The sequence below is a fragment of the Heteronotia binoei genome, chromosome 8 (genome assembly GCF_032191835.1).
Source record: "Heteronotia binoei isolate CCM8104 ecotype False Entrance Well chromosome 8, APGP_CSIRO_Hbin_v1, whole genome shotgun sequence".
In the NCBI taxonomy this organism is placed as follows: Eukaryota; Metazoa; Chordata; class Lepidosauria; order Squamata; family Gekkonidae; genus Heteronotia; species Heteronotia binoei.
The window spans coordinates 82771218-82784795 of record NC_083230.1 but is presented as its reverse complement, the minus strand read 5'-3'; the positions used below and the strand labels follow the sequence as shown (position 1 = coordinate 82784795).

At 42.6% G+C, this 13578-nt stretch overlaps 1 protein-coding gene across 2 annotated transcripts in view; it reads left to right on the top strand.

The window, feature by feature from the left end:
- Positions 1 to 11893, top strand: part of SYNGR1 (synaptogyrin 1) — a 35999-nt gene extending 24106 nt beyond the window's left edge. Inside the window, exons 3-4 of one of the 2 annotated variants that reach the window (XM_060245430.1) lie at positions 7154 to 7299; positions 11445 to 11893. In XM_060245430.1, the coding sequence (XP_060101413.1) occupies positions 7154 to 7299; positions 11445 to 11663 (365 nt within the window). In that variant the 3' untranslated portion in view covers positions 11664 to 11893. Of the gene's footprint in view, positions 1 to 7153; positions 7300 to 10188; positions 10653 to 11444 lie in introns of those variants that run through there. The other variant, XM_060245431.1, reaches the window with a different exon arrangement.
- Positions 11894 to 13578: the final 1685 nt, after the last annotated feature.

Below are 13578 nucleotides of genomic sequence, written 5' to 3'. Positions count from 1 at the left end.
TCCTTTTTTTTTTCTTAGGTAGTCCCAGTAAACATTTGCACACACAATTAAAAACAAAATCTCTTGCACATGCTAATTTATACCCAAATGTTTATCCATTGTCTCTGAGCACTGATGCGTACATGAGCTCCCCAATTAAATGTGAAGTTATCACAAGACTCCTCCTGTGAAATAGACCTGCAGACCAAACTGCCACAGATATTGGAGCTTTTCTTAACACCAGGCAGTTTTGACAGAAAATACTTGTTGGATAAACTCAGCCTGTCTACAATCTAATAGCTCAGTCGTTTGTAACCATCTTCAGGCAGGTCCATTCCTTGCAGACTTGTCTGACAAGGAAACTTTTAAGCATAGTGGAAGATTCTGTGGCATATTCTAAGGCAGGGGTCTCCATCCTTTTTGATCCTGTGAGCACCTTTGGAATTTTGAGAGGGGGTGGTGAGTGCCACCCAAAAGTGGCTGCCAGAGCCAAACACCAATGCCTTTCTCCCTGCAGAATAGCAGAAGGGGAATAAAAAGAAATGAAAGAAAGCCTCTGGGGATAGGAAGGGAGGTGGGAATTAAAAAAAGAAGGAAAGTCTGAAGGGGGAATGAAACCACAAGACTGGATCCTGTTGGTCTTCCTGATCTTCCAGTGGCTGCTGAGGCTGTTGCATCTTTGGAAAGAGAGCCCTTTCATTTGAATGTGGACAGCCATTAACAAGCTCTGACCACTTACTGAAAAACTCAGTGGGTGCTAGAAAAAATACTGGCAAGTACTATGATGCCCTTGGGTACCATATTTGGAAACCCTGTTCTCAGGTGTCTTTTTAGTTCATCCAGGTTGCTGGTGAGGTTTGTGCACAGATAAAGAGAGCAACACACTGGAACATACCTAAGGCTTCACTGCAGCTGTGGATTGCTGGGTAATATAACATGAAGTGCAGAGGAACTGTGATGACTAACAGAATCCGTTTCCAAATAAGCTTTTCTGAGTCAGTTCATTTCCTCATCATATACATGAAAGGTGGTGCATCCATAGCAGTTAAAGTTACAAGCAGCAGAAGTGGGGAATTGGAGGAGATGCTACAAAGAAAATCCAGTTTGAAACACACAAAGAGAAGTCTGTCCATTCAGAGTTGGGGAGGACTTCTCTTAACTGTTGAAGATGAGGGTAAAGTTGGATGCAATGATAAGGAAGAGTAGTGGTGATAGTACTCTTACTTCTAATATAAATAATTGGTGTTTACTTAGAGCTTTCTGCATTCAAAGCACTTTGGACACTATCACAGCAATTCTTAAAACAGCTTTGTAATACAGGCTGGTATAATTATTCCCATATTGCAGATGGTAGAAGGCTGAAAAAGAGTGACTTCCCTAAGGCCACTTAAGGAATTTCTGGCAGAGGCAAGATTTGAACCAGAGACTTCAAGGATTTCACAAGTCATTGTTTTAGCCACAGTAATGGTAGTCAAATTATGTTTTATGGGAAACAGCTCTGCCACTGCTCACTTTTTCACCGAGGAACCCTTAATGACTCTTCCAGGAAGCCTCTGGGATCCATTGGACACAGTGCAAAAAGAGCACTGCAGCATCTTTTCTGGCTCATATTTTTTATTCTCCCTCCCCAGTTATCAGTCATCAACCTGAAACACTCTCAATGCATAAGACCAAATAGTTCAGATAGTCCCCTGTGAAGATGATATATATGCAAAAGGAAAAGTAGCTTGTATCCAATTGTGCAGTTCCAAAAACCCAAAGACTTTTAAATTTTGGGAGCCCCACCTTCTGCAGCCCATTAACGTCCCTCCCCTTCCCAAAGGGAATCAGTGGACCCTGAGGGGACAGCACAGGATACAAAATGGTGGTTTGCTGTGGGAGAGGAAAAATGGTGGAAATCACTGTCCCCACTTAAGAGTTAAATGCCCTCACGTCTTTGTAACTGCATGGCCAAAGCATTTAAACATAATATTTTTTGTATAGAAGGAAAGGAACAATGTAGTCATAGCACAGAAAATAAAGTATTAAAAGGGGGTTCTTTATTTAACTCTTATGTGCTCTGTAAAGACAGTAACTCAAATCTACCTTGGGCCCTGAGATGCTCAGGAGAAAGGCAGGTATATAAAGATCTTAATTTTTTTTAAAATGAGTGTGTTTTTAGGTTGCAAAAGTTAGGTAAAGATTCTAGGTTCTGTCTCAAAGTGAAGTCCCCTCTCAAAGCTCAGTGAAGGCAAACCTGTGCTCATGCACAGCTGCTGATGCCAGTATACATACCATTTAAAGCATACTGTGAAATGCTTTCTCTGCTTGTCCGTTTGCTTCCCTCTTCAAAAATGTACATCCTTTTTGCTCCTACTAAAAGTCATATTCAGGTACACTGGTCATACAATGAAGGGGTTTTCTTCGAACTCCACATCAATATTGATTAATATTTGCTCTGAGACTTCACCCCATTCCTTACAAACGGGTCATTTTGTAGAAAAATAGGTGACAGAGCTCATTAGCATAAATCATTAGCATATGTCCTCCCCCGCAGCCAAAAGCAATGCAATGCAAGAAAGGAGAGCCCTGGGTGAATGAGGCCTGCTTGGGTTGGCTAGAGATCCAGCCAGCCCAAGCAGGCCTCACTCTCCTGGGCTTCCCTCCCCCCACCCCAGTCAAAAGGCCAGCAAGCCACCTGCTGCCCAAAATCACATAAGAAGTGGAGAAAGGGTGGCATAGGGCTTCTTCAGGGGTTTGTGAGGGCTGCTGGGGGCATGGCAAAGCCCCTGGTGGCTGGCTGGCTGGCTGCCTGCTCTCCTAATCCAGGGGTTGTTATGCAGCTGTACCTACTATTCAATGGACAAGGTAGGTAGGGAGGAAGAGGGGGAACCATCAGAAAGATTCAGGAGCGGTGCTCCTGTAAGCTCCTGCTGAATCTGTTTACAAAACATGAGGTCTATTCAGACATAACATTTTTTATTAGAACAGCAGACTTTCTGGAGTAGGCTTGCAAACAGCCTGCTGTCAGTGATGAGGGAGTTTTGACTCCAAGCTGCCAGTTAGAAGAGATGGGGTTCGTTTTTGCTTTCCTTTAGAGGTTTTTCATGTGTAGCAAATGACAAATATAGGTGTGTGTGTAAATAGGTTCATAATTATTTTTGTTTGTAATAACTGGAGTTGTAATGTTTATTTGGTTTAGTTCAGATGCTGGGGGACCTGCAAGGACGTGGGAGGGAAAGCTCATTCTTCATGCTATCCCTCTCACCTGTCCTCTTTGTTCTCCTTTGGCCCCAAATGGCAGCTTTTCCCCCAATTCCTTTTTCCTGTCCTCAGCTCCTGTCCCACTTATTTCCTGGTGTTCTTCTGTTGTCTTGCACATGTGGATTTGCCTTTTAAAAACTTTTAGCCATCTTTTAACCAGGTTTGGGTTTTTCTCCAACTCTGAAGTTTTCTGCAGATTTGTAGAAACATTTATGTGGCCCAATTTGACAGAAATTTGGATCCACATTCTGAGGCCAGATTTAAAATTACATAGATAATTTATCAGTTAAGGAAAACTTTGTCTAAAAAAATGCTCCTGATAAAATGGGCAGCTGTTATAATTTTAAAAATTGTTTTTAATACAGTTATAGTATTATGAATGGCAAGTGTCATTTGGAAGCACAATCCCTCTGCATGAGAGAACAAGAAATGCCTGTTTTAGCATGTGTATGAGTGGGAAAGGCTAAGGAACATTATTCATTAATACTCCAGAGGGGGGGAAATAGTTCTTCTAAAGATCCAGCAACAGCTTGGCAGTTCCTTTGTCTCTCTAAAAGATGAATAACAGCTTGTATTAAACCTTCTCAAGTGTCATTTTTAGGTCAAAAAGTGATTTGTCGGGGACATTTGGTCTGCAGTGTAGCAAGGTTCCTTTGGAGAAGTAAATCATCCTGCTTGTTCGGTTACTACCATGACTGTCAGGTTGCTTATATTTTCTTTCATTAGTACAGCAAATCATTTCCCCTTATCACCCTTAAAATAAACTATCCATTTATTTTTAATACGTTCATGTCACTGTATGAGCTTGAAGTGTAGGTGTAAATTCCAAATTCCAAGTGTAAATTCCAAACATTACTCTTGTCTGCTATAGTCGGTGATGCTGGTAAGGAGTAGAATAATATGAGGGGACTCTTGGGTCAATGCTTGTTTGCTTTGCATTACTTGGTTTTGTAATTAAACTTACAATCTGTTTGGGGAGAAATTTCTTCCCATTTGACAAATTCTGTAGTACAAATGAGAACAGCTGTGATGTTTTATGAGTTAGAAGTCTTGTAATATAGTGACAGGTGATAATCTAGAATGTGCAGCCTTCTTATAGCCCCTATCCTCCTAGACACAGTGATATTTATTTATACATGACTGGGACCCAAATTAGCTTACAACATTCACCCTTTCTTAATTTTATCATCGCAACAACCTTGTAAGGTGGGTTAGCTGGAAGTGGATGGGCTCAAGGTTGATTCTAGTGTGATAATCTACACCATGCTGCCTTATGTAATAATACTTCCCCAGCTTCATGCTTCTGATGTACCCTAAGCATGCATACATGAGAGTAAGCCTCACTCCAGTGAGACTTATTTCTATGAATAGGATTGAATTATAAACTGCAGTGCAGTGATATTCAGTGGTTTGGGAGCCACAGATGGATCTCTGACATGCTACCTGTTGCTCTTCCCCAATGTGGCACCCTTCCCAGGTGCCAGGAAAGTGGGCAAGAACATTGCCTGGTAAATAGAGCCTGTGATTGGCAGATAGTTCCCACCTTGAAACAGCCACTGCTGGAGGGACTAGAGGAAGGGTAAGAGATGAGTCTCCCTGAGGTGTGAGCCTCATTCTAGGGATGGAAGTAAAGGGTCTGTCATAAGAACGTAAGAAGAGCTCTGCTGGATCTGACCAGTGGTCCATCTAGTCCAGTGTCCTATCTCGCACAGTAGCCAACAAGCTCTTTCAGTGTTCCCAAACACTATATAATTCCTTGGAACTCCAGCCCAAGTCCAGTGCAGATGGATGAAGGCCCTGATTATTTCTCTGGAAGAACTGGAACAGGCCATGGCTCAATGATATAGCACAAGTGTTACATGCAGACAGTCCCAGGTTCAAACTTTAAAAACTCTGGTTGAAGAATATTCACTGGCAAGCTAGATGGATAAATCATATGGCCAGGCACTTGATACATTGCCTGGTTTATGTTATGACAAGGAAGAGTTTCTTCATGTCATTCTCCCCATATATTTTAAAAAAAGAACTAGGCATGGTGTGCTTTGGGAGTTTTATGAATGGAGCTCCCTGTAGTTCGGGGGTGGCCAAACTGCAGCTCAGGAGCCACATGCGGCTCTTTCACACATTTGTGTGGCTCTCAAAGCTCCGACCACCTCATTGGCCAGCTTGGAGAAAGCATTTATAAATCACGTCTCCAAGCCAGCCAGCAGCTTGGAAAATGCATTTAGATTTAAAGTTGCTTTCTTTCCACCTCTCCCCATTCCCCCCATCTGTTTTCTTTACTTCCTTCTTGACTTGCGGCTCTCAAACTTCTGGCTCTTACATTAAGCAGGTTTGGCCACCCTTGCTGTAGTTCATTAAAAAAAACAAAACACCAGCAAGTATTTATGAATTTGATCTGGATTAGGATTGCAGAATCATATTGGTTCCTGTTTGTTTCCTCATGTAGCTCTCTCTGTGGGGTTGTTTCACACTGGGTGAAAGAGGGGAAGGATGGTTTGAACTTCTTTCTCTGTGATTACAGTTGGAATCCGTCTGTTCCTGTGTGTTGTTTATGTAAAAGAGGGTGGGGTGGATCTCGGAACTCCGCTGATGAAATTCCCTGGTTCAGCTGAAGTTGCCAAAATATATGCATATCAAAATGCAGCAAAGAAAGCTCACTGAGGAAGAGATTAGATAACCAGATAGTTCCAATTTGGGCACTACTTCCCACTTAAAGCGTTGTCCTGCACTCACCCATGTTTTTATGATGTATTTTTCTCGTATGGGAGGTGGTGATTCTAGAAGAATTGAAAGTAGCTGAGAGGTTCCACTTCCCACAAGGGAGACACGTTTCATTTATTTCACCATTTCATCTGGTCTGGCAGGTTTTGTAGGGTTTCTAATCAGCATGAATACTGGAAAAATACCAGAGGTGAAAGTAGGATGAGTTTATGCTCTGCAAAAAGCCATTCATTTTTCAAAATAATTGCAATCTTGGGCAGGGGAGATAATTTCTTTTCTCCTGCAGGATTCTTATCCTGTGCCTGTGTTTCTAGAGTTTGGATTTGTATGTGTGAAATGTGTCTCTTTGTCTCACCTCCATGTGTTCCCTGTTACTGCTTGTCAGACTCACCCATCAAAAGAGTCCAGTCACGCTAGGAATATCGTATTAATGATTCTATGGCATTTTCTTCCTTTCAGAATAAGGAAACTAGCCTTAGAATTTTGGCAGGATTCCAGTTGCTGTGTATGCAGTCTGGCTGTAGTTCCTCTGCAGTTGATTTTGGAGACATTTGTCCTTTAGCTGTGCTTTCCAGAGCAGTGTTTGGTAATGTGGCTTAATTCTGCAGAAGGCCTGCATTTCAGGAATAAGTGAGCAAGTGATGCTACTTTTGTGAGGCCCAGTCATGGATAATAACACCTTCTATGAATTAGGCTACAGGCTCAGTATTTCTGAAACTGTCTTTCCTTCCCCATGTCACAGAATGTTTGTTTTTCTTCACTCAGGTAGAGCTTAAGCATGTTTCTCAATCTGCATTCACCAAGGTAACACAGATGCAGGGATAGTTGGGAGCAGGGGGTAACCCACACATTACTGATTCTCTTCCCTTGCGGATACCATTCACCAAGGTCATTTTGCCTTGAGCTGGGCTTCGATAAGGTGGGGGGCAGGAATCAGTTTTTTAAAATTGGCTGGAACAGGGCATCTGCTGATGAAAACTGTCAGAAAGAGGGAGGGATAGCCATCCGCCTCTCACGTGCTTTCCCCCTATATCAGCTTTTTAGCATTCCACTCTGCCCTACACAAATGTGCCCAATCTGTAAAATGCTTTGGAATGCTATATATTAGTATATATATTTACACATATATTGTGTATATGTGTACTTACACATATATTGTTTTTCCATTTCTTCCTCCTCCTCATTTTGACGGTGCTCTCTCTCTAAGGCTTATGGGCATTCCTCTGGTTTGTCAGTTTTTGTTTCCTGGCTGACCAATGGCGAGTTTCAAGACCAGAAGATAATCCAATGAATGAAGGAACAGATGCAGCTCGAGCAGCGATTGCATTCTCTTTTTTCTCCATTTTCACCTGGGTAAGTACTGCAGCTGAGTAATTGTGGTTCTCCTCACTAAGACATCCTGTTACTTCAGATTCCAGTACTGTTACATCCAATGGAATTTCCTTCTTGCAAGTTTCACAGTTCAAAAGGTCTTCACATATATCCAAATAAATCACTGGATAGACTACAGCTGAAACTTACTGGACAGTTTTGTGCCAGATTTTATGTAATGTAAATATTTGGTTGTTTGCACAGATCTGTCTTTTCTGTCTCATCAAAGCATCCAAAGAAGAGCTAGCACAGCCCTGTATGAACTCCAGCTCCACCTAGTAGGGCAGAGTGGCACTACAGCTCTCTGTGCCATCTTAGGCCAAAGACAGACATAAATATCTTGACTTTATTGTGGATCTGCATTCACCTACTGGGCCCAATTATAATGTCTCTGGGTGCTGTTCAAACCTCTTAATAGAGGGTCTCTCTGATCCCATCTCCATAATGCACTCTCACAAGCCAGATTTTTTTTTAAATCACATTCCTCAAATAAATGTTGTAAACTGACCATACCATGATAAGAGCCTTTCATGTCTGGGCTGGGGTCATCAGGGCATAGTAAAGGATAACCATTGCTTCTTCCTGCCCCTTATCATTCTTGGGCTATGCTCCCCGTATTTTGGGGTTTTTTACACAGACCCAGAAACTTCCAAAGTCAGCTGTGTAGAGTGGTAATCGACTGTTCCTTGAGATCCAGTTTGGTGCAGTGATTAAGAGTGGTGGACTCTAATCTGGGAGAACTGGGTTTGATTCCCAGTTGCTGGGTGACCTTGGATCAGTCACAATTCTCTTACACTTGTTCTCTCAAGAGCAGTTCTCTCAGCACTCTCTCAGCCTCACCTACTTCACAGTGGTGTCTGTTGTGGGGAGGGGAAGGGAAGGAGACTGTAAGCTGCTCTGAGACTTCAAGTGAAGAGCATGGTATAAATCTAATCTCTTCTCTTCTTGTAGTACTCATTAAGCCCGCCACCCACCCAGAGCTGTGCATCAAGTTAAATAGTGACTTTTAACACAAAAATGCCCAAAGGAGGGGGAGGCTTACAGTATGAGGGCAGCGTGATAAAAAATCATGTTGGCATTAGAGCTAGAAGTGTGTGCAGAAATATGGAGGGGGGGGAGAGGCAGAGGTCACCCCAAAGCAGAAGGAAGCAAGAAGAAGATGAAGAAGAAGATATTGGATTTATATCCCGCCCTCCACTCCGAAGAGTCTCAGAGCAGCTCACAATCTCCTTTACCTTCCTCCCCCACAACAGACACCCTGTGAGGTGGGCGGGGCTGGAGAGGGCTCTCACAGCAGCTGCCCTTTCAAGAACAACCTCTGCCAGAGCTATGGCTGACCCAAGGCCATGCTAGCAGGTGCAAGTGGAGGAGTGGGGAATCAAACCCGGTTCTCCCAGATAAGAGTCCGCACACTTAACCACTGCACCAAACTGGCACCAAACAGAGGTCACCCCAAAGCAACCCAAAGCAGAAGTATCACTGGATATTGTACTGTCAGTGCAGTATGATTGTTCGCAACTGGGTTATCCTGTGTGGACAAGACAAGTCCAGCAGCATATGACTGCTATTGTGCAACGATAGTGCAGTATTCAATGATGTGTGGATGCAGCCCTAGTCTTGCTCCTTTGTCTTCTCTCTTGGATAAGCAAGGGTAGAATGTGAAGATTCAGAGAATATAGTGCAGTACTACAGCTCCTGTTGTTTTTCTGCTTACCACTGATTTCAGTGGACCTCAAACAACTGCTGCATGGCACCTTGAATACTCTTAAGAATCCCCCCTCAGGCTTTCTTGCCTGCCTTTTACCCTCATTTGTTTCAGTAAAGATGAGAAGGGGAACTCTTTCAGTGTAGGACAAGGTCAGGACCAGCTCAGCCATTTTACTCTGCCAACTAAGGTTGACATTTTTTTCTACCACATCACCAGAAGGTTGTTTTTTAAAAAAATCCAGTCATCGCAGCAGCATTATAGTGCTATAGCAATTAATGGTGTGTGTGTGGGGGGGTGGGGTTAGAGATTACCGATGTGTGTTTTTTTAAGTCCTCCACAGAAAATGATAGAAGGACTGACTGAAGGAAAATGACAGCAGTGTGGGTGAGACCTTTGAAAATACATACCTAAAATACATATGTCCAGATAGTGTGCTAAAATACTTGGACTCCATTTTGTTCTTAAAAGGTTTGAGAGTTATATAGAGCTCTCCAGTTTAGAGTAAAGGCAGAGGAACATTTGTCTATGAAAGCAGCTCTTTATTCACACTGGCTGTCTCATATGCTATCACTCATCAACACTGTGAGGAATTTCCAAGGAAATTTGTTACTATGCAGAGTTGAGGCCCATCTAGTCCTCATTTGCATATGTACATTAAAATTGTCTAATTAGAAGTTTCTCATTGACAAATGCAGCAAATAAAAAGTGTATATGACAGACTACTTCAGTCCATCCACTAAAAAAATATTGATAGTGTCCAGTATTTATCTGTGACATAGGAGACATTCCACTTTCCAGCACGTATTCTGTACAGGCAAATGGCTTGTTTTTTCTTTGGTAACAAAACTTCTGCATTCTGAGCACACTTTCTGCTATTTTAAGTCCTTTCAGTGAACTGGTTTTGCTCAATTTTTAAAGATTCTCTTAAATGCAGCTTTTTATCTTGGGCTTGTGTCGAGGCCTTTTTCGTTAGAGTACAGCGGCACTAAAGGAAGCATTTGTGGTCATGTGACATCTTCGGAAAAGGAGGGGAGGCCCTCCAATGATCCCCAGCATTCCCTTTTTTCTGTTATTGCATAGGATGCCTTATTTTAACCAAGGGGGTCTTGCTGAATCGTCTCCTTCATTAACGCCCCTTATTACATCCTGTTCTCTCCCTACAGAGCACGCTGACATTTCTGGCTTTTCGGAGACTTGGAGAGATTACCTTTCAGGAAGAATACAACACTCTGTTTCCTAACGCTCCACCACTGTTGCCCTAATGCTAGTGTCCAGAAAGGTTGGGCATAGCAGTGAGGAAATTGTTGGAGTGAAAATGTTTCCAGCTCCATGCTGAAAGGCAGGAAGGAAGATGAGAGGCAGAAAAATTTTATAGTGAGTGATTGGGCAGCCGATGTGGTAAGAAGAGTGAGAACATCGAGATGCCTTGGAGTTTGGGAGAGCCTCTGCCTGCCCTTTAGCACTGAATAGCTGAAAGTAGAATTTATCCTGTTCATGTTCTCCTCTTCCTGCCTCTGTGCCCCTCTCCCCAAGTAATGCCAAATAACACCAATGTACCTTTCTCTCAACCTTAGTATTATTTAACTGCCATGGGTCGCTGCCAAAATACACTTTCTGCTTCTAATCATTCTTTTGTTTTTCTGGTTTGCTGTTCCCCCAGCACAAATTGATGGTGTTAGGAAGGCAGCTGGTGATCTCTGAGCCTTTCTCCATCCTAGTTTTGCCAAAAAGCATAGCACAAGAACTTTTTGTGTTGATGCTGGGCCTCCTGACCACTGCTCTGATGATTCTTGTGTGTTGAAAATGACCATCTTGCCTTGGCTCCCAGAGTGCCAGCATAGCTAGCCTCCAAAGAACTACTGAAGGTGTGTCTGCATGTGCAGGATGCCCCCCCCCTGGAAAAGGAGCTGAAACCTTTTTCTCCCAAGCCATTCTAATGCTAGCACAACAAAACATGTTCTGTGCTGAGCCCACAGTCATCCTTCACAGCCACTGGAATGAGCAAGGGATTCTACAAGGCTGAAGCCAGTTACATGAAAATAAGCATCATGATCTGTATGGTGAATTGGAATATGCACATAATCTTTCTCCTGTTGGTCCTTTTCTTAATACCATGAGATACAAGATGGCAAGGGGAAGAGTTGCTTGGGTGCATTCTGGTTTCTTCCCTGACTTGTGCTCTCTGTAGGGTGTTTCAAAACCTTCTTACTGTTTTTTAATGCCTTTATGTTTGATTTGTTAATAATTCCAATGTCTCATGCACTAACAATGTCTTGTGCGCTAACCACCACTAATCCTGCTTTTGTTTGTTCCCCCTTTGTATGTTTCCCCTCTGTTTTTCCTCCCTTCCATGTCTTTCTCCTTCCTGTTTTTTCCTCCCCAAAACATTTTCCCTGGACTGCTGTATCCTCCTTCAAAGGTGGGCCAGTCATTTCTGGCATTCCAGCGATATCTGCTTGGTGCCGATTCGGCTCTCTTCTCCCAGGACTACATGGATCCAAGCCAGGAGGCCGGCATGCCTTATGCTCCCTACACAAATGAGGATGACACTACAGCTAGCATGGGGACGTACCAGCAGCCTCCTTCGGTGGATGCTTTTGATGCTGACACACAGGGGTACCAAGCACAGAACTACTGAGAGTTGTCCAGGAGCCCTTCTCCTTTTCCCTCCCTTCTGCCCACTCTTCTCTGCTACCAACAAGCCAAGGTGCAAAACAGACACGTGTGTTTTGGAGCAACAGGTGGCTCTGGGCCACCCTCCAGCCTTCTAGGGTCTTTGTTTTTAATTTCATAGTTTTTTAAACTGAAAAACTTAACGCCTCGCTGCTCCTCTGAATTCTCTACCAAGATTGAATTGTTGAATCCAAAGCGTTTCACTGTCTATATTTAAAGAAAGAATCTTCTTTCATTTTCTGTAGAAAGCTGCTATGGAAAGAGATCTGGCTTTTACTTTCTGTAAGGGGAAAAGAGAGAAAGACCTTGAAGGCACAACAGCTAAGCTGGAATGGGTGACAGGCAGAGATAGAGCCAGAGTCTGTGCATAAGTGCAAGAAGCAAAGAAAGAGAACAGGACTTAGATGAGCAGAAAAACTGTATGTGTGGGTTGACAGTGAGCAGGTGGGCATGCAGCCAGCCAAAGGTGAGTGAGGCAGGAGGGTGAACATGATATACATGGAGGGAGAGATGTCAGGTAGGCCTGAGATTACCTTTTCACCAAGTTTGGCTTCAGGGCCAGCACCAACTCCAACCTGACAGTTCCAAACTAAAAAAGAAGGCATTGCCTTTCTCAAATCTGGTTAATTCATATGGATATTTTTTTCCATATTAGGTTGCATTTTTTTAACCAAGGTTATCTTTATTGGCATTTTTCCCCCCAGGGGAAATCTGCCTTGGATAGCTTCTGTCATAAGTATGGACTGCAGCTGGCCAATCGCTCTCAGATTGTTTTTTGAAGTGCTCAACAGCATTCTGAGTGTATGGCAGAAGAATTGCATGACTATCTTGCTATGAACAAAATGTCAGGTGAAAGATAAACCAAGCTGAAGAAGAAGAGCTATGAGAATTTATTTTAGTCATGGGGTATTGGTTTGCATTTGTGGGGAGCAGGTAAAAACTCCTCCTCCTGCATCACAAAGTCTTATGTTGACCAATTTTTAATTGTTAGTTTACTGAGAGAGGTTTTCATGTGCTTCGGGGGTATATGAACGAACTTGCTGGCACTTATCAACATGGGCAGGAACATGTCAGTGTCTACTAAGCAAGCTGATTATTTTTACATGGTGAAATCAACATTCCCCCCCAGTGTGTTTTTGGCATGTGGAACTATGGTTTATAAATGCTCCAACATAAGACCTGTTCATTACTGAACACAGAGGAGCTGAAATTGTATGGAATCCCAAATCCAAAAGATGCTGTTTTCATATTTGATGCCCAGTTAATAAGGCTTCCAGTAGGGTTAGAAACAGACACATGTGGTCTGGAGAATTTCTGTTCAACACTCAGAATGAACTTTCGGTGTATCAGTTCACTTGCAAGAGTAGTCCAACATGCTTAAATCCCCTGAAAACACTAAATCGTCTTGGCTATACAAGTCAAGCTTCCATGGAACAAAATTATTCTGGCTATACCAAAGCATACCAAAATAATTATTCTTCTAAAAAAAAAAATTGTGTCTTCAGTTTCTTGTCTTGTGTAGTCAAGAAAATAACACACTGAAAGGGAAACAATAATTAGTGATTCATAAGAAATCATATTCCATACATCAATGGAAACTGTTATGCAGTTCTGTCCTTTCCAAGATTGGTCAAAGATAAGACCCATTCAGTACAGCTGGGTTTACTCCTGAAAGACAGTCTATATAGAACTGCAGCTATGGGATGTTTGCTCTCACACCATAAGACTTAAAGATGTCAGGCTGAAAAACTGCTTGGAAGATACATTTGCAGCATTAGCCAGGCTCTATTAATAGGACAGTGAATTTGCTTTGTATACCAAGTAGTGAAACAAACTCTTTACCACTTGCTACCTTGCCATGAAGAGTTGGTCTCAGTGAT